Source organism: Polyergus mexicanus, unplaced genomic scaffold (assembly GCF_030449975.1).
Source record: "Polyergus mexicanus isolate NDT 795.1 unplaced genomic scaffold, iyPolMexi1.0 SCAF_15, whole genome shotgun sequence".
Taxonomy (NCBI): Eukaryota; Metazoa; Arthropoda; class Insecta; order Hymenoptera; family Formicidae; genus Polyergus; species Polyergus mexicanus.
Genome location: NW_027223335.1, coordinates 6,612,150 through 6,637,096, shown reverse-complemented (window position 1 = coordinate 6,637,096; position 24,947 = coordinate 6,612,150). Strand labels below are relative to the sequence as shown.

Sequence of the window (24,947 nt, the reverse complement as noted above, 5' to 3'; positions counted from 1 at the left end):
AGTTTATCGGATATCCGTCGTGTCTCCTTTAACATTTTCCATTTTCGTTTCCTTTATTTTATCTTGCTTGTTCTCTTATTCGTTATCCGAGTTTTTCACAGTTCGACGTATCTTTTCATCAACATCATTGCGCATGAATGAATCTTTACGCCCTGTAACACCGCTCGTCTCTCGAGTGTAAGAGTCTCTTACTCAACCTTAACCTGTTTGTTATTGTTTTTTCCAGGACCGTGAATTCGTGGAGATGGAAGTGCCGTACAACGGTGCCCCGAAGAGGCCGGGCTCGCCGTCGCCCTTGACTTCCCCCGCGCACAGCACTGCCTCCAGGGGCGGCCTGCTACAGTCCTGCTGCGGCCGCTGCTACCCCCAACGTTACCAGGTACGCGGTCGACGTATACTCGCCTCGATTACCTCCATAAGCGAGACCGCGCCCTCGTCCTCCTCCCATTCTCATCAATCGCAACCCGGTCGGTCGCATTGTCAGCAGGCTGCGGTCGATCCAACGGCCGTGCCGAACGTCGTGTTCAACGTGCCGGGCGACGCTGACCGGCAGCGTCGTCAGGACACGAGCTCGTCCAGTCCGTACAACGAGACCAGGGTGTGAGCCAGGGGTAAGGACTATCGGCGCAATTATCCTAGCCACCCGGCTTCCGTCGAATCCAATTGTAGACTGTCGATTGGAGTTCTTGTTTCTCGAGGACGTTTCGATTGTTTTCTGTCGAATTTTCAGCTGCCGGTGAGTGATTCGGTGGGCTTTCGCGGATATTTCGCGGATTTACGGGATGTTGTAGCGTTATATTTCGAGTCTCGAGTCGTTGAAACTAATGGCTCCAAGAGCGACGAAAGTATTATTTATAAGCTCTCTTGGGCTCGCGGGCCAAATAAATCGACATTCTCGCACATGAAAGAAGTAAATCGAGACGAGAACATAGCTTGTAAAAGACTGCAATTGCACCCAGATTGCAGAATTTTAATTAAGCTAGCGTCTTCGAGCAGCATTCAGTTTGGATGGAGCGCTTTTAATCACCGTTGCGTTAATGAAAATCAGCTGTTCCCAGCTCAATGAACGACTTTAAGATCGCAGCTCAGCTAATTCTTGACGCTTTAGGGTTGCCCTAGTAACTCTCAGCCAAAGTTCACAATTAACTAACTAGGCTCTCTGACGATAAAGACTAACCGCAATGCGTATAAATAAAGGAATAATAAGACGACTGCACATATTCCGCCTCTTTTTATAGAGCACTGCAGGTACTCTATCTTTGTTTTCCTTGTCGTTGATATGTTGTGCAATTTTTATTCTAGCTGGAATGTTAATTATCATTATTGCGCCATTTTTTCTCTTCGGCGCGATTAATTTTTCTGAAGAATAAATCAAGTCAATGTCGACAGATTAATGGAATTGATGGAGATAATTATATTCATTCGGATCAAATCTTTCGATTCTCAAGATAACTTTGTGAAGATTCAAGAACGATTGATTATGCGGATTGAATTAAATCTGTGGATTTAATGTGTTCGTAATTCACGAGCTGGCTGTGCTAAATAATGAGATTACAGTCTGCGTTTCCATCGAGAAATTCATCTAATTATGTCGATTTTGTTGTTTTATTTTATTGTCTTTCTTTTAAAATAATGTTTATAAATGCACACAAGAATCTATTTAGATGAATATATAATTTATCTTAAACAGACACGCAATAGGAACTTTAATATGTTATCTGAACAGTATTAAATCTAATATATAAAAATATCTTGTTATTATTATTTTTTAAATATATAAAGTTACGAGATGAGAGTGATTAATAAGAAAAGAAATTTTTATTTTTCTCTTTAAAAGAGGAGGAACTCAAAATTCAAAGAATATAAGAATAGCATTTATGATAGGAGGAGTTGAAAGAGCTAGATTGGAAATGTAATCGATCTTATTTACTTTTAATGGTTTATCACAGATTAAAGTGAGAAGCGAATCTTGCAATTAGCAATATATCCCGATTGTCGAAGAGGATCTAAAGCTTCCATCTGATGTTTATCTCCCTTCGAAATTTTGAATTTTGAATTTAGTCTCTCAGGAATCAGCCGATAATCTCGATCCTAATCTTCATAAGGACGTAGCGATTAATCGGATCGTCGACGTTTTGCTTGCTTGGTTTCCAGAGATTTATCGTTAAAAATGTCCAGATTGGCAGACCAATGAGGTGTCTAGTATGCGAACGTTCCGATTTGCTACGTTATTGTTGATTAATCTCTAAGATTACTCAAGTATGCATTGTGGCCTAAAAATATTCTCGTACATTAATCGTGGCCAGTTAGGATTTTCTCGTAGGTAACTCTTAGCAAAGGACTAAAAAAGCGTTATCTTTTATAGTCATTATTATCCCTTTGCTAAATTCTAAATGGGTGTTGTAGTTATCAAGATAGCGTAATGACGAACGCATTGAAAATTTTCTGCTCTCTCCTCGTAATTATATTTGCCATTTTTTTTTTTTATATCATTTATACGATTAAATTCATAGCAAAAAAATATTATTCGTCCAGAGAAACGAGATAAATTATATTAAATTAAATAATATATATAATAGTTTTATACTTACGTATGCCATTATTCATAATATTTAATTTGTGTATATTTACATTTTTCTTTGCGATTGTTTCAATGACCTTTTTTCTATAATATAATTTCAGAATTTTTAATTTATTTAATTTATACATTTTTATAGAAAATTTTTATTTTGTTATTTCTTCGTGCCAAATGCGATTCATTTATAAAAATTTACCATCAAGAAAATTGCTATTGTCAAATTTGTATTTGTCTTTTTAAAATTTTTTCAAATATATTTTCGTTTTTGATCGGGTATGCATATGTGTATGTGTGTGTGTGTGTGTGTGTATTTAAATCTTGATCGTCTCAAGTAACTTGTGAGATGAATAAAATTATCGTGTGCGCGTGTGTATGTGTGTTTGTCTTCCTTCGTTATTTTTTCGGCTCTTTCTGACGTAGCATCATCTATTTTCGTTTTATCACTCTGAATGACAGTTTCAGATGCCGAACAAAATAACTGAGGTCTTCTCTCTGAATCGCTTTTGTGCTTTGAAAAAATCTCAGGAGTTACGCGATTTTTTAAAATGTCAATAAATTTCATAAAAGTTCAGTAATTACATTTTCTTAATAACATTATTATAAATATGTCAAAACGCGTTTAAATTGTTAAATTTTCAGCGGTTTCTAAAACAGCGTCTTTATTCCAACATTTGCATTGAGTTGCTCGAAACATTATAGACAATAAAATATCAGTTTTTTCTATGCATTATATTTTATATTAAGTTTCCTTTCTGTTTTCTTTTTCCTCGAACATTTATTATTTATTTTTATATTGATCATATCATATAGATGATGGAAGAGTGTCATTCTTGATCTGAAACTTTGTTTTCTGTTGAAAGAAATATTGCCTGAATTTCAAGGAAGTTTAGTGAAACAAGTCTCTAATCTCCCCTTCACTTGTCATATCGTAGAGTCACGAAGGATCCGAAATCCAATAAAATATCTTTCACTGATCTAGGATTTAGGAACAAGCACTCTCTATTATATCTCAGATTACGACACGCAACCCCCCATCCTTTTTTGACTTTATATTTTCATTAAGTTACCCACAATTATTCATAATTATAAATAATTGTAACAATTATACAATTATCGTTATGTAATAATGTTATAATTATATTTAACTTGCCATGCTCATTAAATTGAAATAACAGTATAATGAGTCTTTGATTTGTATAATTATTATTTGATATATATATATATATATATATATATATATAATTTTTATAATTTTGCAAATATATCAAGAAATGAGAAAAAATGTGCAAGTTACGAGGGTTGCGTTTCGTTGTATTTAGATCTATAGAGGATCCAGGATCGATCCGTCTTCCAGAAGAAATTACCGACCTCACCTCTCGCGGAGCAAGTATCTCCGCAGCCCCGTGTGTCCCGTGTCTTCCATTTTTAGATTAACTCGAAATATATATCGCCGCATCGAGTCCTGCCCTGAGCTCGCCATCACCCCGCTCTCGTCTAATATAATCGCTCATATTAATAACCCGTAACTCGATCTATATAATCCCCGTTCCATTACAATCTATCGAATCGCTTAACGCGAGCGCACCGCGTCAATAGTTTATCCGCAAACTCGATCCAATTTGGCCGATTCACGAACGAACAGCTAATCGATACGCTGAAATAAAAATCCAGAGCTCGTGTTTTATTATTTATAGAAATTATAACTGCTATTTTTGCGAACATACTGGCGTAACGTATTTTGACCGAAACGCGATGATGCAAAGCCGCTGTACTTTTAATCTCGACTTGTTTTAATTAAATTGTAATTAACTTGTTTTAATTGAAAACGTAGAAAGAGAATTGCGTGCGAGATAATCTTAAAGAATGTTCAATTTTATAATTGAATCAGAATTTATTGAATTTATACAATACATATAAACTCAGAATTAATTAAGCATAAAATGTTAAGAATATATGAAGACTGTCTGTAAAGAAACCGAACTTAAAAAAATCGTCCGAATGAGATGACGTAGGGTCATCCGCCTTGTGGTATCGTATAGTGAGGTTCTTGGCTTCTGCGGACTTTTTCTCGTTCAAAAAATTAAAATTAACGCTGAAATGCCGCCGTTTTTAAACGATAGAAAAGATTAAGCAAAATTTGCTATCATCTACGCACTATTCCAAAAACAGAAAATTGCCACGAACAGAACCACATTCAAGCCATCGTAAAACGTAAACTAAGAACGATAACGTCATCTTCTTAGTGTGAGAGAGTTGCTAAAGAACCTACACAGTGCCACAAGGTGGATAGTCCCACGCCATTTAAACGCGTTTTTTTTTTTAAATTCGATTTCTTTATGAACAGCCTTCATATATTGTATACTCATATTTGCATTAAGTCATAGAATGACAAGTTTATAATCGTTGAGATTGAAATTAATATCAAGATTATTACATTTTGCTATTTAATTTTTTTTTGTTGAAATTATTTTATACTTCAATCTTTAAATAACTTTCCGCAAAAAAAAAAAAAAAAAAAAATTATCGCATTTCTATCTAAAATCTACGTGACGCTAATGAAAATCGCGAATATCATGAATTGGCAATACCATAAATGATATCAACAATAATTATCTACGATAATTAACTTTCTTCGATAGTGGCAGAAAATTGCGCGAGGAATTTTGAGACTTTTTCTCATAAAAATGGTGACATTAGTCGCAAAAAAAAAAAAAAAAAAGAGATTTTGAAATTAAGTCCCCTGACGAAAGATCGATCAATAGGGGCAAGATTCTTTTTGCTCTGAACTAGTTTTAAGATGAATGAGTCCTTCCCCCGTAGGTAGATTCGACGATAGATAACGAAGAAGCGTTCGAATTATTACGATTAATTATCGATCGATAGCGATAATGCAACCGGTAACAATGTAGGAGCTCGCATGGCGCGAGAGATGTGTACATATACAATATATAATATTCATTAATGCCCAAATCGTTTCACGGATCGTTAGAGATTGGTTTTGATTTCGATACTTTATATCTAATTTTTTAAACGATTTTAATTTCGCTCACAATTTGAAATCTCTTTTTGCAGCAAGGAAATGATAACTCGCAAATTCGCAGTTGTAAGGCCATCAATAAAGGAATAACTAGAAATAAAAAAAAAAAACCTAGAATAATACAATACAAAATAACCTAATCTAACTAGCGGGTGAAGGATAAAACAAATCTTTTTTTATCGATTTTGATAATATCTTTAATATCGCATTTTTAAAGTTTTTTTTTGTTTAATAAAAAATTAATTTAAAATGAAAAGAGAGATAGTTACAAGAAATTTAAGTATTTGTAATTTTGAAATATATTTTTATCTGTACGAATTATCATTGCCTTGCTGTAAAGAATTCAATTATAAATATTGTCGATCGGATATCACATAGGCATCTTTTAATTTCGAGCCAAGCTCGTTTTCATGATTTGAAGGTGATAAACGGGGCGCATGCCAATTTGATACAAGTAGTTTTCCCACCGTGAGCGATTCACGTAGAAATACGGCGTGTTTTTTATTTATTCTTTTTTTTTTTTTACTCTCGCGGAGATTCGTGTCAACGTCATCCATTCGTCATGCAATCAATTTTACGAGACGATTAACGATCGATCGCAAACCAACGTGCAATTTTTTTTTTTTTTTTTTTAGGAAAATTAAAAATCAGATGCTGTCACGTATAATGAGTTCCTAAAGGGGTATAAAAATTTTTAATTTGGTTTGTCTAATTTAAGAAAAGTCATTACCCTATGCTTGAGATCACTATTCTTTTTCAAGATCTTTATTTTCTGAATTTTATAATAAAGTTTTTTGTTATTTGAAGAATTTTACATCTCGATATAACGTTGTATTGATTTATCGATTGTTATATCGATAATGTTAATGTACTATCGTAGTTTGCGATCGGCCCTTAACTTACATTTTAGCTACGAAATACTTGCCACATTCCAGAGCGATCTGTTATTCTCGATAATGCGATTATTTTTCCCACGTATCGCGGCCTAAGCGCGACACGATGAAATCAAATCAACAAAATCAAGGAAATAAAGAAATAAAGATTTTTTTAAGAAGCTCCTTTATATTCCTCGAACAATTCTTTTTGGTACAAATATAAATATCGTATTCTTTATATAATTAGTGATGAACGTATAAATAAAAATATTTAAAATATAATGTAATCACATTTTATAAGGATTTTTATGCAATAAAATGTCTCTTTCACATTACAAGTATGATAAAGTGATGATTTTGTTTTATGTATTTTTCTAGTAACATTTGCAATATTTTAACAGATTATACCAAAGACAAATTATTGAATGTGATATTTATATTTTGCGTGTAATATAAAAATCTTTTTTTTTTATACGAGACAAAAATTACGGGATCTACATTGAAAAAAATTTCGCAATTTATATCACGTTGATACGATTACTTATTAGCGCTATTTAGATAACATAGGAAAAAAAACGTCAAAATATTTGTAACATGACAAATTATATATATAAAATATCTGCTTGTTTTTTTATAAAATTTTTAAATTATACGCTCGATGTATACGTTTGTTAATCTCGGTGGTAAAGTTCGTATTGCGCATGCGGAAAAGAGATAATTTATTTACGTTATTTATTAGGCAGGAAAGGGGACGGGAATCGATAATACTAATTACGGCTGACAATTAAAAGTGTGAAAAAAATAGCGGAAAATGTTAGTCGGGCAAAGTAAAAATAAAACGTTTGACGAGAAAATCGCTGTCCCTGCGCGTGAAGTTTTTACAAGTCGCTGTACATAACCGCGTGTGGTCATCCTTGCACAATTATCGACTTCAAGTTGATACAACAGCCCTGACCTTAGGGCTAAGCCGCGTGATGTAATAACGCTTTATAAAGTGCGAATACGGAAAGTAGATTCGATCGTTTCTCTATACCCTTTCATAAAGCGACACTCGCCCATTGCAACGTTATATCGTCGAGATATAAATTTATGGGAACCAAGGTGTTATAAATGTATCCTTCGGAAACAAAATTTTCATCAAAAATGTATATTATTTAATTTAATAATTGGAAATTGAAAATTTGTATGCTAAAAATTTAAAATTGCTCATTTAACGTATATTATGAAAATTGAGATTTTGTATGGATAATTAGCTGTTGTTAATTATGCGCATTACGAAACTCACACTCTTTTCGTTATGGATTCAATCACTTATTTAACATATCCGGTAATGTATAATAATTTTTTGTCAATGTTGAGAAGAAAAGCAGAAATTATTAGCCAGAGAATATTGATATTGATACAGGAACTGAGAAAACATATTCTAATACATATTTTCTACAAAGACATTTATAGTCTTAAATGCTTTATGCAATGCGTGACGCATTATAATCAAAGACTGGACGGGCATGCAAAAATAACGAGGTATGCTAAGAGACACGCAAAATTTGGCGAAATAAAATTTACAATAATCAAAAATAAAAAAATAAAAAAAAGCCATTGGATACTTCTGTTTGATTTTTTTCTTTCATTTTGTTATATTATATTTTGTCAAATTTACATTAAGAGCTACAATTTATGATTCTTGATTCAATATACGGTACAAACGAAAAAGTGAAATTCAATCATTGATAAACAGAATTTCGGACATATCAATTTGCTCTCGGATACTTTGGCGGAATTGATACGATCGTGATTATTTATATTGTACAATCCGCAATCGTGCAACTGCGTACAGGTCGCGTGCAGTTTGTACATCCGTACGCGGCATACGGTTTGTATACATTGTATGATAAGTGGCATATCCACGTTACGAAACGATGATCGATCGGTTGGTACAATTCGCACGTGACCTCCTGTGTAATGGGCGAAACAGGCATCGCGAATGCACATCGTGTGAGAAACGTTTTGTGTACAAACCTGATCGACAAATTAATTTTAATCATGGCAATATCAATAGCAATATATCACGGCGATCAATTTCGGTATCGAGGAAGTTACTCTGCGAGTTATACGGGGTGTAACAGAGCGCCCGTATCAGCAGTTTTTTGAGGAAACAAGGCATTTTCGCGAAAAATGTTTCATGCAAAAGTTGTAGAACTCCGAGTGGTGATTTATATAATAATATTAGTATGACCTTGTGTAGCACCGTCAAGGTCATATAAAAATCACTTTGAACTTTTTAAATGAAACCCCCTATTTTTCATTACGCATTCTCGTATAGCTTACCTCGAGAGCTTTCCAAAACACTATAATAAAGTATTTTTTTTATTAAGTACTCTTTGAGTTATTTTATATCTTAATCTGACATATTTTGATATAAAAAATTAAATATCTCGTAAAATATTCAGTTTTTGTAAATCTTACCGTAATACTTTTATATATAGAATAATGAGACAAATCAACTTTATCAATATTATTATACAATATAATGCGCCACTTAAAAGCTCTACAACTTTCGCATGAAACATTTTTCACGAAAATGCATTGTTTCCTCAAAAAATTACTGATACGGGCGCTCTGTTACACTCTGTATATGCGCACAAACGATATATTTCTCTTATTATAATTCTCTTAATTTATTTCTGTTAAATTTTTAATAAGATATCTTTTACGTAGCGTAAAGCTAAATATAGCTAAAATAGATAGAAAATATAGATCTATATTTCTTCAATTTTTTGTATATATGATATTTTTTTTATAATGAATATACGTACGTATACTCATGAATGAATAGCTCGCATTTAATGTCTCAACTCGTTTAATTTGTAAAGTTAAAAGCTTAAAATTGAAAAGCTTTTTATGAAATATATATTTAATATTGGAAAAAATTTAAATACTATATTTATATTTTATGTAAATCGAAGAGTAACCGGACAGGAATAAATGAACAGAAAATATCGAAGCTAGATTTAATGATCGAAGATTTTATCAGTTCGTAGGTTACAGTACGAAGGCTACAGTCCCATATTAATTAAGTAACAGGATAGTCGCCGAGCATCGTCAATTTAATCGCTCGTGAAATGTCCGGGGGTTCTGAAAACAGTTTCTGATCATGCGAATATGTCACGTGAATAATTCATTCCTTAGAATCGGCCGAGTAAGATCCGTTTTTTTTTCTTTTTTCTTCGTCCGAGCCACCCGCGTTCCAATTAGAGCGAAACTTCGATCGTTCTCTGCTCGTTACGAAAACTCTCGTTGATCTTTTATATAGGCACGAGCGAGGAAAGGGCAAGATGAAAGGAATGGCAGCATGAAAGATACACAGAAAGAGAACGATGGACGGCCTCAGTAACTCGCGCACTCATTAAGCTCCGTTTTACTTGAGCTTTTCTCTAATACCTATCGCTTTATCCTCATTGCTTTTATTTTAATCAACGTCGATTTGCTCGAGAAGAAATTCGTATTAAATTCACATAAAATTCGTTGAAATCGACATTTGTTATTCTCGCGTTTGCATTGTTTTGAATTCTTGTAATATATTATATTACTTCTATTTTTTTTTGTGGTGCTCCTTCTCTGGTGGAATTAAATATTTTGAAATTAATTATGATATTTTATGATATTATTTTGATATGTTTCGTATCCTCGCGCAATATAACTCGATGTTTACTCAACAACAAAAAGTCTTTAAAAATACTTTTTAAGATTTCGAATAAATCTTTTTTTTTTTTAGAGAAATAAACTTTTAGATTTTTTTTAGATTTTTAAACTAAAATAAATTTTTTTAGAGAAATGTTTCAATTTGTCACACAGTAATACTCTTCTTCAAATGTTTGCGCGCAAGTATAATATGTTTTAGAAAAGAGAGCGCATAAATTCTATTATTCTCATATATTTAGAAACTATTGATTACTCAATACGCGGACAGTAATCAGATTGATAATTGACTAAATCTGAATCCATTAATAGTAACAATAAGCAACGGTATTATGTATCTTCGCTGTCCGCTTCAAATAATCCTCTATTACGCGGTATAAAATATCGATCCCGGCAAATTGCGATTCCGTAACTCCGATCCGTGTGATTATGTTGTGCTTTATGCGAATTACGAGTAATAACAGGTGGTTTACAATAAAATACATTTGAGATTACTTCAATCTATGTGAATCTTTAGTTTTTAAAAAATATATATAATTCGGTAATTTTGTGAATAAGATATAGTACGTACCATACGTTAAGTAATTATTAATTGCAAACAACAATGTATTTTTTATTTAACAGAATCTTAAGTTAATTTCTTTTTTAATTGTCAAAGCAGTTATATCAGACATTTAGAGCTAGAAGGAATCCTTAAGAAAGGATCTTTATTACAAATATATTTCGATCATTTTGAAATGTTTTTATAGCAGTTTAATATATATGTTAGATTAAAATGCACGTCATCTGCAAAATACGTAATATATGTTTTTTTAGTTTTAAATAGAATCGTCTTATTATATGTAGTTGGTACTCGTAAAGAAATTTCTTTTGACATCAAAAGTTTTAGTGATTCTATATTTTTTATAAATATTACTTTTTGAAATCGAGAAGCTCTATTAAACCTCGCTCGATATCGTTTAGCATACGATTATACATAACAAAAGAGTGTAAAGTCTAAAAGACGCCGCTTTGTGTCTTTACACGGATATAACGTGCAATATAAAGCGCTATTGTATATATATATATTGTATAAGCATGAATGTAGATATGTAGCTTCGTACGTGTATCTATAATCATGAAGTCATGTAAAATATAAAGTATCAATATGTCATTACGATCTTCGAAAGAAACATATTATCGATACAGCTAAATAATCCATGGATCATATTTTCAGACTATCTTTGACAATCTTACGCGATAGAGAATTTGAGAAAGCGGTGAGCTTTAGTTATTCCTTTTTAAATAATAGCGATATTAGAACATATAATATATATATATATAGAATTTATTAGAAAATTTTTTTAGTATTCGCTAAATGCTGTAAAAAAAAACGCGCACATATTTTTTTACAAACACGCAATGTACTTGTAATTGCTTCATTTTGTGTAAATAGAATCTTTCGCGCGGATATTGTAACGTTTCGTGATATACGTCAGGACATAATCAAAGATCTTAACGTTACACAATTATAAGCTTTCTGGTCCTTTTTTTTTTTTTTTTTTTTTAAATTATTATCTACAATACAATTTATCTTTCGATATTTGCTGAGTGTATTAAATTCGAAGACAGTATGGAGATATAAATATGGAAAACATCAATATAAAATTCAGAGAATGTTCGCGAAAATGACAGGCTGTCATTTTTGTTTAAGGAAAGCTTCAACTTTCGAAGATTCGGATGTAGAACTTTTATATTGGCGGGATTTTCGGATTCGCCTAAAGCGCAATCCGAGTCTTCGTCGGAATTTCTTTCGCGGACACGGGAATTCAATTAAGCCTCACGCGCAAACATATACGTATATATTGTCAGTGAAATCTCTTTGGATTGAAAGGTGGAATTCCGAGAGGTAGAAAAAGTTGAACACGGCAGATTTGCTAGCCTTCAGTTTTATCGCATTATCGTAATAACGTAATAGCTACGTAATATTATCAAGCTATAACCCAGTTTTCGATCCCTTACAATCGATGTCATTAATCATCATAAACGGCTATCACATTTTATGAAGACGTTCGGAAATTAATAGAGATCGTATCGTTAGATTAGCACGTTAATATTTATAATTTCCTACTTTTTCGTTCAAAAAGTCGTCAAAGCTCGCGCCAACGTTGGCGATGACGTCGCGCCGGATTAACCGGCGCATTATGCACGCTATAATGTAATACGAGTTGCTTTTATGAATAATGCATAGCCGAAGGAACAGCGGGAGCCTGTAGTGGAGCATCCACTTCAGATCAGCCAGGCAAGACAAAATTGAATCTTAAGTGTACGTTCTAAAAAGCTCCGTCGATCCACTACTCGTCGTCGACCCAGTAACAAGCACTGCCTTTTTAATCACCGTTCCCGGCTCTATTACTATTAATTGTTAACCATACGACAAAGGAGAGTCTAGTGCGCTCGATCGCGTAATTTTGACTCGCATACTTTGATGGAAGATATCAGTAATTTACATATTTGTAAATTTGCATAGACTTTTTAAAGAAATGTGTATACACATATTGTGGAAAATTAACATAATACTTTTGAAGCGTAATATTTGTTAAGTTTGATATTAAATCAAATTTATGAATCAAACAACTAGAACTAACTAAACTGATTAAAAATTCATTTAATTCAATTTTAATTAATTCTGAAATATCGAAAATTTGAGGATTAATAAAATAAGTGAGAGAATATAATCAAATATTGCTTCGGAAATAATTAAGAATAAAGGGAATATTTGTGGAATATTAACATTTTCCGTGAGAGAAAATGAAATAATTACAATGCTTAACAGCTTAGAAAATTGAGGGATAGGAGGGATTCGTAAAGCGAATAATACAATATATTGGGTAATTGCATAAGTTTGTGCCCGATTTAAATATAAACATCAATAGATTATATTTTAGAGATAACACTTTTATTAATCAATTATATAGTCTCCATTCTTTTCTACAATGGTTTTCCAACGATCTATAAGCTTGTCGATTCCATTTTTGAAGAAAGAACTTGGTTTTTCTCGAAAAAAGTTTGTAAGGTGGTTTTCGACAGCTTCCTCGGAATTGAGATTCTTGCCATTTAAACTATTCTGCAAAGATCGGAACAGATAAAAATCTGAAGGCGCAATATCTGGAGAATATGGCGGGTGCTGCAGAATTTCCCATTGCGACTCCTGCAGTTTTCCTGCAGCTTATTCCTTTCAGTCAGGAGATGCGGCACCCACGTATCAAGCTTGGAAATGTATCCAAGCTTTTTTAAATGACGAAAAGCGGTTGAATTATCGATGTTCAGCCTCTCAGCAATATCCTCAGTTGTAATCCTTAGGTTTCTTTCCACTAAGGCATGCACAATGTCATCATCGATGCCAGAAGGCCGTCCAGAGCGGGGTAGATCCTCCATGTTGAAATCACCATTTCGAAATCTGCCAAACCACTTTTTGACTGTTCGGAGAGCAAGAGCGCGGTCCAAATAAACGCTTTGAATATTTTTTTGTGCAATTCCAACACTCACGCCTTTCCGAAATTCATATAGCATTACATGCCGCAAATGCACCTTTTCGTTCTCCATTTTTAATGATTTCTCTTATGCACAAATGGACTTATCTGAACAATGTCTGACGCTAAATTGACATAAGACAACGTCGTCTATTCGGTGTAAGCAACAATTACCACACGAAAACAATAGAACTCCGCCATGTAGCAATTTAATGCCATCTATAAAAATCGGGCACGAACTTATGCAATCATCCAATATCATATAAAAGTGAAGGAAGCTGAAAATTTTTTTGAAGGATTGAAAATTGTATATTAGGCGACTCCATATAAAATTAGCATATTTATAAGATGTAGGACTGAAACTCATTACCGTAAGTCATTTTGGTATTACTGCAAAAACAATCTTATAAGCTATATTAATTCAATTTTAATAAATGATTTTGCCATGACTGTCATATTTGTCATGAGATTAATTAATTCAAGCATCATCCAATTATGTAAAGCTGCGTTGAAATTATCGTTAGGATGAGATGCGAAAGTGCCTGTTAAATCTAGTCAGTTGAAAATACTCGCTCGAGCGTGCCGGTGCTCTTCCCCAACATGTCACTTAATTTATGTGCAACACATGTCAGCGCGTACGATTACGATTACGCCTTGAATTTATTTAGTTTGTCGTGCGGACCTCACCTTGTACATATATATAATATCAAATACTTCCGATCGTGTAATTGCATGAATTCCAGTCGCAGAAATTTTATCACTTTGCATAAATATCGAAAATCGTATTTATGTACGTTATATATTTCTATATTCTCCATTTCTATCTCAATTACTTCTAGCAAGTATATTAAATACATTATACAGGTTGTCGCAAAGTATTTTTAAGAAATTTTTCTTTTACAATGTATCAATTTTTAAATTTTCCGTTTATAATACCGTAAGTCTCTTTTTTAAGTGACTTTTTAAATTATCTGATTTTTGAAAATTTGTACATAGTATTTAATATTCTATATTCAAGCTCTTTTCACACATTAATAATATATATTTTAGATATTTTGAATTTTTTTTTCGCGATACAATGGATTATATTTTCTGCCGTTTATTGTTTCGACGATTACTCTATCATGCTTATAATCGTATTTTTTTATCTACGCAAAGATCGACCGTTTTATCGCTCAAGTTACAAGTTTCGCGACGTCCTGTATAATTGTCTGTATATAACTATATACGTATATATACTATATCATCCGTTACTTTTCGGCTCGAGATCTTATTCCATCGTAGCGAGTAAGATTAATTACGTATTACTCGTTATTCTGTCAAGTGGCGTCGATTACAACCAGCCGGATGATTAATCGATCTGAAAATCGAGCGCTTTCTCCTTCGTTAATAACTCGCAAAGATTCTTCGCTATGTCCATCCACGTTACGATTACGCCGTCAATTTGCATTGATTAATCGGCGTCCAAGAGGTATTATGAGATCGGCTGTAAACGTCGCGAGAATGTCACGCTACAGTTTCGATCGATCGTTACGAAAAAAGCACGATACGCTTTTTTTTTTTAGCGATCTCAATCGGCATTTAAACGATGCGAGAAGCAGAGAGAGTATCAAAATTCGTAAATACATAATATTTTTTTTTTTATCATTGATGCTAATAAAATTTAAATAACATGATTTAAATTCATATCATCTATTCTGCAGTTATTTTTTGAAATTATTTTTTCATAAACTTGATAGCTCCCCTACCGTGTTGTCCAATAGATTTTTCTGTATCTTCAATATTCATATTTTCATAGTTGTTGTTATGTTTTGAAAGGGTTTAGCAAAAAGGAGAAAATTTTTTAGATCGAAAATATTATTCCCAGAATCATGTGTGCACTTTTAAAATATTCGTTACTGCATCGTTTTTTTTTTTTTTTTTTTAAGCAGTTGGTTCGCTAAAAATACGTAACATTTGTATATCTTATATTATAAACATGTTGACGTTTGTGTGAAAAGTCCTTAGGAAATATTTCTTTCTATATAAGGTAAGAATTGATAATGTACGGATCGTCTCTCTTTAATTCTTGACTTCGTTCTGTCTCTTATTGTACGTTTTGTACTCCCGTCGTTGGCAGCACACGATATATTGTTTAAAACATGCACTTATTTTCTTGCACTTTTTGTGTAAATATGATATATTAATTTATGTGTACGTAATTATTAATCTCTAATATTTATATTAATTTATGTATATACATAATTAATAATCTCTAATAATTATATCTTTTACCTTACCATAAACGATCTTGAATTTTTCGATGAAACTTATCGAATATGGAGACAATATGTGAACATACGATCTTTATTTCTCTCGCACGGTAACACCCGTTATTACGATAGCAATTTGACGGAAAATGATTGCATCGAAAATCGCGTTGTCTGCAGGCACTCATTAGTTTACCGCTTTGCCGATCAGCGGAAAACGTGCGATTCGTTCGAATGCGAAATTGTCCTTCGCGCTTTCGAATACGAATTGTTCGACTCGGTTGACAGAATGCACGCGATGCGTCACATCGACGTTTGCGAATTAATTCGTTTTCGTCGACGATGCGCGCAGTATGTGCGTCACTTCGTCAATTTGCAGGCTCTTTCGTCGTTGAAAATATATCCTTTGAAAATCGATGAAATCGATCTTATTGTGCACACTGAAAGGTCGGACTGAAAAACATTGGATCGTGAAATTAAGAAGTTACTTCCTTCCGGCACATACCATATAAGCTTATAATAAATGCATCCTTCAGGTTTTTTAATGAAAATATTAGTTAGGAAGCGGAAATTGCGATAAATAAGGAAGAGAATAAATATATCTTTCGAGATTACTTTTCATTTTTATTTGAACGTAAGAATATGTACTATGAAAAACTGTTTTTTTTTCTTTTTTTTTTCTTTTGTACGAATAAGCTTTCGATGATATACTTGCAATCAGAAACTCTATATTGTTGCTAATTAGAAAGACTATATTGAAAATAAATAATTACAATGAGCGTTTCTGAAACATCTTCTCTCATCTATGTCGAAAACTATAGCATAAATCAATCGATTGAAAAGTCAAATGGTTTGTTCGAAAAATTAAAAAAAATTTCATTTCCACACCCATTCACAAACACATACACACACACACACACACACACATACGTAGATCGATAGATTGCGAAAGTAGATGAAAGTTTAGGAAGAGTTTGTAGGAAGCATTAGCATAGGTATGCCTAGCGTGCAACAATGTAGTGTGTGCTTGTGGTTGTGGATTTCAGCAGGCGTACAGCCAGTACATCCCGGCTACAAGAGCCCAAGTGTCCGAGGCCCAGGTTGGGCAGACGGGGGTCGCCATGGAAGGCACTTACCTCGTCGAGGCCTCGTTCTGAAAAACCCCTTCGCGCACTGTAAAACTGACATTCTAAAACCGAAATCGAATCGGATTTTTCGACAAACAAACAAACAAACAAAAAAAAAAAATAAAGAATGAAAAATGATAAACAAAAAGATGTCGATACCGTGTCGCATTGTGACTTGAGAGCAATTAAAAGTAAAAATCGAGAAATGCATTAGAGGATGTGTCGGCAAAATAAAAATATAAATAAGTATCTAGAAATTTGGATCATATACATTGCGGATCCATAGCAGAGCTGAGACATGCTTGTTCGTCGACGTAAAGCGGATGTAATCTAGAATAACCGAAACGAAGATAAAAGATATAATGCATATAAACGCACGTGTTTAAGAAAACGAAAGAAGGCGACTGGATATATGCGAGTAGTCGGACGAGTAATTGAATGAGAGAGAGAGAGAAAGTATTTAAGAGTAAAGATATATATATATATATATATATATATATATATATATATATATATATTATATATATTATAGAGCCAAAATATATAATATATGTATATCCGATTCTCGCGTCAATAAACGTAGGCAGTCTAAGAAAATCACCAAAAAAGCACAAACAACACAAGTAAAGTCACACACAGTCGCGCAGAATCTACAGAAAGTCAATCAATCAAATTCTTCTATTTCATCATTTCCGTGCCATCTTCTACCCCCAATGATGATCAACAACGACCACAACGATGATCGCAATGACGCCGCTGCTTGGATCCATCGATGACGATTGGCGCCGCTTCATCATTCTTTCTTCTTTATCATCGTCCTTGGCATACCTGGTGGACGAAACCGTCATCGATGACGACGACGACGACAATGTGGACGAAAACATCGACAAACGCGGAAAAACAAACCATACAAATTTATGTATGACGATAATAATAATGTGATGGACGTTATTGCCTTCATCGAATGATCGATCGAAAATTACATAGAGTCTATCCTATCAATTAACTACGAACGAGAGCAAGGACAGAGTGGTGATCATATACGGCGACCGTATACAGGTGCGAAAAAAGGTAAAGAAACAACGTTGCTGCAAACAATTGTGGAAACGATAATAATAATAATTTTTAATAATGATGATGATGATGATGATACTAATGATAAGAGAAGAATGTGATGGGATATGACATAAATGTGATAGATTTATGTGTGATATATCAATTATTCGAGAAGCGCTTCTGCGTTTTCTGCCATGATATGAAGGACGCTACATCAGGATCTCCCCAGCAGTCCCTATCCCTCCCGGTGCTCGATAATGTCTTTAAGAACGATTTCTGGATTGGCTTCCTCGTTGTCCGCTTTCGAAAAAAAGAAAATCTTCTCCTTTCATTACGCTTGTTTAGGGATTCTTGCATCTTTCGAAGACTCGTCGCTGAGAGGCTATGCATTTAATATTGTACTTATACTATTTAATGTTCAATTTGCTTCTTGAATGTATGATTGCCATGCTTTTAGGGGGATGGTGTTGAATGCTTTTAGAGATATTTAATATATTCGTACGATTTTAAGGATAACTAATGGTTTTCTGCGCTGGCTGAATGATTTGTTTCGAATGATTTGCGCAGTTTATAGATATAAATACATGTATAAATATAAGATATAAATATAAATATTCTAAATCTAATCAGTTTTATTCGCACATTTTTTATTATTTTTGAATACATGTGTTTAATTCTATACGTGTATCTAAATTCATTATCGTGTTATCATTGAATTATTTATCTATTTGAAATGTTTTATCTAAATGTATGTAATTATATGTAATAAATTTTACTTAAATATAAAACATAATTGCGCAACTCGCACAAAAATCTCGTATATTAAATTAGCATTTAAAAATATTTTCTATTTTATTACAATTTATTGAAAGGATTTATGAACGCATTTAATAACATAACTATAATGTGATACAGGTAAAATAATTATTAATATTCCACAATGAAATTTCTTGGTTGGTCCTCAAAACGGTCGCTGTTTAATTAATTCTTGCATGATCGATGATGATTGATATGCTGCAAAATAAATATTATATGTAGCGATAATTCCTTTTCTCTCTGCCTATCTTTCATTAAATCTTTATTACGCTCACAAATTTATATCGATCTTTGCGCGAAATGGGGTTTATTTATGAGATTTATTATGAGAAAAAAGTTTGGGAAAAGATCATAGATATTTTATTTTCACCATATATTATATACTATGGATGAAAAATATATAATATAGCTCAATAAATTTATGCTATGCGACATTCGTCGTATTTAGGTATCGACATATTTCACTTAACAGATCTATTATCGCAAATCGAAATTTTTACTATTTTACCCGTGTGTGAATATATATTGCATTATAATTAAGTTAAACAAAGAAAATATTGGGGAGTTATCGTATTGTTAGTTTTCATTCGTATGGATATTTCTACTAGAAATATTGTATTTACCGCGCGCGTACAATTTGAGGTATTTTATTATCCTTACGAAGTTTGTTAAGTTAGTAATTTGATTGCGGTGAATATAAAAATTGACGATGAATATCGATATTATAATGCGCCAGCTTGGCTTTTCTTTTTTATACAATAGTATAGCGTCACTCATGTCTCTGTAATGCTTGCGGTTTCGTTGTATCTTGTAACTTGCAACAATCCCGATTTTCTTTTTTAATCTTTACACAAAACAAGCTGGATTTATTCGAACGAGAAGAAAAAATTGATCCTTTTTTTTTTTTTTTTTTTTTTTAAATTACGCTCGAAATATTTTGGCTATCTTCTTCAATCTTCAATCTTCTTACTCTTTTTATACATATGATTTATCTATTTGGATTGGATTTTTTTGTCATCATTTTGTTTGAAAAAATTTTAAACTTATTGTGAGCGACGTGAAAGTTGTGAAATATTCTTTAGAATCGTTTTTTAAAGAACTTTTTATATAAAGTTGAGTATTTTGCAAATGTAATATTTTTTTATAAGCATATAATGTGTTTACAATATTCTTTATAATTAGAATAATTTTAATCATTTTGGAAAGAGAAAGACAAATATCTTATATAAATCATTTTACAATTGTCAAAACATTTTAATGCCATTTTTTGTGATCGAATCAAATTTGAAATTAATTTTATTCAACTAATACTTTTTACTAAAATTTTAATAAAATAAAAAATATAATTTTCTCATATATATATATATATATTTATTTTAGTAAAATAAATGGTGAAAATCATATTTCATATCTTTATGAAAGAGAAATTAACTTTAAATTAAATAAAATGTATTTTTATTTTTAAATTATAGAAAATCTGACATCGTTTATTTATATGACTTTATTTATACTACTTATTCACTTTCAAATTATGAAATATAATATTAGTTTTAGTCCAAATATCGATATTTTGTCAGATACATAAATAAATTTGAATATCGCTGACTATGCTTTCATTTTCTTTTCTATAGCTTCTCGTACTTTTTCAACTACATAAAAATACGAAAGGCAGGTTTAGAGGAGAGGTAAAAGGGACGTAAACGAAAGCAACAGCCGTGGAATAGATCGTTTCTTTCTCTCGCTCTGTTTCTTTTTTCCGTAGCTGCGCAATTTTCTTTCGAGGCGATCTTTAAAAGTGTCATTGATTGGAATACAAAAGTTTCGTGTCTCTTTCGAGACTTTGCGATCTGAAAAATATCTTTGCAGTCGAATGCTCGCTTTTTTTCTCTTTTCTGTTTTTGCGATATTCACACGTGTACGACGAAAATATTTTTTTAAACGTTCCGCAAACGGATGATATAGGAATAGGACGACTCGTTGTAGCATTTGCATTCACGGCAAGGCTATCCGCGTGTTGTGTATCCCTTTTGTCTCGAGTTTTTTATTTTGTCGATTAATTTATTCCGCAAGTACATATTCAACATGACGAATTTTTTGCTTCATATTTTTTATAAAGTCATATAGTTGTGTGTACACACACATATAGATATGTAAAATAAAATATAGTTCTAAGGTATCTTCATATATAATTAATTAAAAAATTATTGGAAAGCGAGAGGAATACAGTAACTTTATATGTTTATTTTTCGCAACAATTTGAATTTAAAAATATACTCGTTTCAATTCCTGTACACGCGCGTGATTTTGCAATTCTACTCATAAAAAATCCATAACATTAAAATGCATCTCGGATGTCACGTAACAAACAAAACTATGGTTAAACAAGCGACTTTGTCGTGTTTGTACTACACACAACAGAATTTAATTTGAAATAATCAGAGGTTAAATGACTATCTCGACACTGCGTATTTGCCGTTCGAGTTGCAAAAAAACACATGCTTGTATAAATATATTTTGTAAAAATCGCAAACGGTTGTCGAAGCATTTGCAATTTTAATCAAAGTACTGTCGTTCAAAAAATAAGAGACATCAATTGGTGTAAAGAAAATAAAACAAGATTGACATTGAAACGCCTCCACCCAAGGTCAAACTAATGGCACCATCTTATGACTCCCTCAGAACCGAACAACTTTTGTCTGAAACATTTCTTTCTATCTTGCTTTATTTTTTAGATATTTAGGTATCTCATTATAAAATTTTATAAAAAATCAACCCCTTTTTACCGATCCTCACCAAATTCAATATCAACGATTCTTTAACGATGCTCTATTTATATAAAAAAATTTAACCCGATATTTAAAAATTTGCAAAAGTTAAAGCGTGTATTCAAAAAATTCAAAAGCATTTCGCAAAAAATTCCAAATATTATGAAAGATCAACTTTTTCATCGATTTTCACCAAATTCAATACAAATCTTTGATGATACTCTATTCATTTTATAAATAGAGAATTATTAAAGGATGGTTGGTGAATTGAATTTGATAAGAATCGATGAAAGGGTTTATACGTATACATACATATATACATGTATACAGACATTTTCTTAAAATATGATTTTTCGACGTTTCGAAACATTCTAAACACTGGCATAGAAATTTGGAAAAAAGATTTTATCACGAAAATAAATCTTCCTCTATGAAGAAATAAAAGAATAAAAAATAATTTTTATTACTTTTTTTTAACTTTTTAACGTTCTAAAGTTACGTATAGATAAATCTAAAATTTTTAAAAGATTTCAATTAAACATCCACATAAATTTTCCGCAAATTTCATTTGATAGATAAAATAAGACAAGAATGAATCGCGCGGTAATTGAATACGTTTCTATTTTATCTTCCTCCAATCGATCGTTATCTTGGCACATTCACGCTACTAATTGCAAAATCGATTTACGATTACCACTATACTGCGCAATTACTAATAGTATAATTAAACTCGGATAAGACCGATCTGTGCTGTTATTAGTCACGAAAGACGTATCGTAGAAAGTTACATTGGTTAAGTGCAATACAATAGCCGTACGATTATTGCAATAAAGTTCTGTAATAAACGTTTGAAAGGATCATGCTGCCAGGATAAACTGTAAACTCAACTTAGGAAAATGTAAAGTATAATGACTGCTTGTTGTGACTGTTACGCTGCGATATCATGATTATTTAATTTACAATTTCCGCTTGTAAGACTTATAACGCACCTCGCATGCGGCTGTCATAAGGATCTCTCGCGATCCTTTTATCCTGCGGAGAATTTTCATTTCCTAAAGGATATTACGGCTTTCTCTCACTATTATTGTACACAATAAGAAATTACAATTATATTTCGTTTTATATTAGTATAATTTTAATATAATTTCGATCTTTAAAGAAAAACAAAATGCGTAGCATGATAATTTATAATCACATTTAAAAGTTACAATTATATTTTAAGCAGAAATTTATCGCATGTTCTTTTTTTTTTTTTTTTTTTAAACCGGTATAAATTTTTTTATATATTGCACGTCTTTTTTAAATATCACATTACATTTAAATTTCAACAAAAAACAGGATTTTTGAGCATTTTAATCTGTGGAACGAGTTTGGTAAATTTTTTATTCTTAACTCTTTACAATTTAACATAATTTAATTATGACTTTATTAAAATATACGCAAGATATACATATCCTTATATTGCTTTTTAGAAATTATCTCTCAATATAGCATTGCTGTATAATATATATATATATAATTATATCTTTATCTTTAAAATTAAGATTTTTGTTTAGAAGAAGAGACATATATTGGCCGTTATAATTAATCTATAAATAAAATCTACGTTCTTTTGGCGAGCAGAAGAATAATTATATAGTTTATAGTGGCTCAAACTGCGCGTTTAAGTCAATTTGAACAATACATGTGCACATAACAAGTAAGCGAATCGAACATACGTACTGTATTACCACGCAAAGTGTCTTGATTCGGCCCTGTGTGCATCGTTTGCTTCCTTTTACCTTCGTCTTTTACATGTAATGAAATGTTTGGCTCGTTCTTGTTATTGTTGTTGTAATTGTTGTCGTTATCTTTCTTATTTGTATATTGTGTCGTTATTTGTTCCGTATCTTGATTTTCTCTCGATTGCTCCTGCTCGTTATATCTCTTTCTCATTCGTCGCATGTTTCTCTTAATGCACGCGTAATTCTTTCTTCGTCTTACTTCCTACATTCTCATCTTTCGATCTCTCCTCGTTCTTCTCTGTCTTTTTGGGACACGGAAGTCATCGAAAACTTTTCCCGAATCTCTCGTCCCCGGGAGATTTATACGGGTCTTGCGAGCTCGAGGATCGTTCAAAGTCGATCATCAGTTTGGGCCATGTCACTTCATTCCAATTCGATCACCAAAGATCGTGTAATTTTACACGATTGACATCTCAGCTCAATTATAGCATCAAGAATTATTTCTTTCCCGAGGGGGACGAGGAGCGAAAAGAAAGAGAGAGAGAGAGAGAGAGAGAGAGAAAGGGGTAGACATAATGTACGTACTTGCTTAGTTCGGATCTAGAGATTAGAAGTGAGAGAACGATTGAGGGCTAGAGTAAAAGTGGCGAGAATGCAAGTGTGAGCGAGAAAGTGTGAGAGAAAATAATTGAGAAAGTGAGAAAAGGAGATAGAAAAGAGAAAAAGAGAGAGAGAGAGAGAGAGAGAAAGGGAGCGCGAAATGGCAATAAAGAATAGCAGTGAGAGGAAGAGCGAGAGAGGGAGAAAATTCAAACATGTTCGAAATACCACTTGTTCCAGGACCTAAAGAAGCGCGATTCGCACATCTGCGACATGCAGGCCCTACAGCCACTTCCGGCCCCCGCCAACACCGCCAACACCGCGCCCGTCATGACTACTTCCGGTGGGCAACCACCGCTCCCGGTATCGGAGACCGTTTGAATCGCGACGATCACGAGAACCGATCACGATCGTCTGTGTGCGACAATGCGTTAATCATGCGTTATCACACCGCCGTTCACCTATAAACTCACCGCCGTCCCCCTCCACATCTGCGCTTGCTGAACCCGATGAACGAAACCACGGTCGACTACGGTCGAAGCAAACGGTGAGCCATCACAATCACGATCTTTAAAGGGCGCAAGCGCGAACCACCGGAAGTAGTCGTGGTTAATCTTGTTAACCCGTGCTGCGCATTTTTGTTTCGCATGTTTCGAAAGTTCCGTAAGTGATATCGCGATCGTCTGTTTATTCAAAATTTACGTTTATCCTTATTTTTATGTAAAATTTATTAAGAAAATAATTTAATAAATTTAATTCGAACTTTAATTGAAAGTTTTCATTTAAATAATTACCATAAATACTAATAATTAAATTTCTGTATATATATATTTTTTTTTTATATGAAATATATATACATAAATATAAATAACGAAGTCTTTAATTTATAATTAAATTAAAAATTTTAAG

General features: G+C 32.7%; 1 protein-coding gene across 4 annotated transcripts in view; it reads left to right on the top strand.

Moving 5' to 3' along the window:
- The first annotated feature begins 231 nt into the window (after window positions 1-231).
- The window catches only part of LOC138939669 (uncharacterized), a 40,741-nt gene continuing 16,025 nt past the window's right edge, over window positions 232-24,947 (top strand). For 2 of the 4 annotated variants that reach the window (XM_070307693.1, XM_070307691.1), the window contains exons 1-3: window positions 232-379; window positions 18,065-18,148; window positions 24,279-24,585. In XM_070307693.1, the coding sequence (XP_070163794.1) occupies window positions 245-379; window positions 18,065-18,148; window positions 24,279-24,419 (360 nt within the window). In that variant the 5' untranslated portion in view covers window positions 232-244 and the 3' untranslated portion in view covers window positions 24,420-24,585. Of the gene's footprint in view, window positions 380-12,419; window positions 12,471-18,064; window positions 18,149-24,278; window positions 24,917-24,947 lie in introns of those variants that run through there. The other 2 variants (XM_070307694.1, XM_070307692.1) reach the window with 2 other exon arrangements.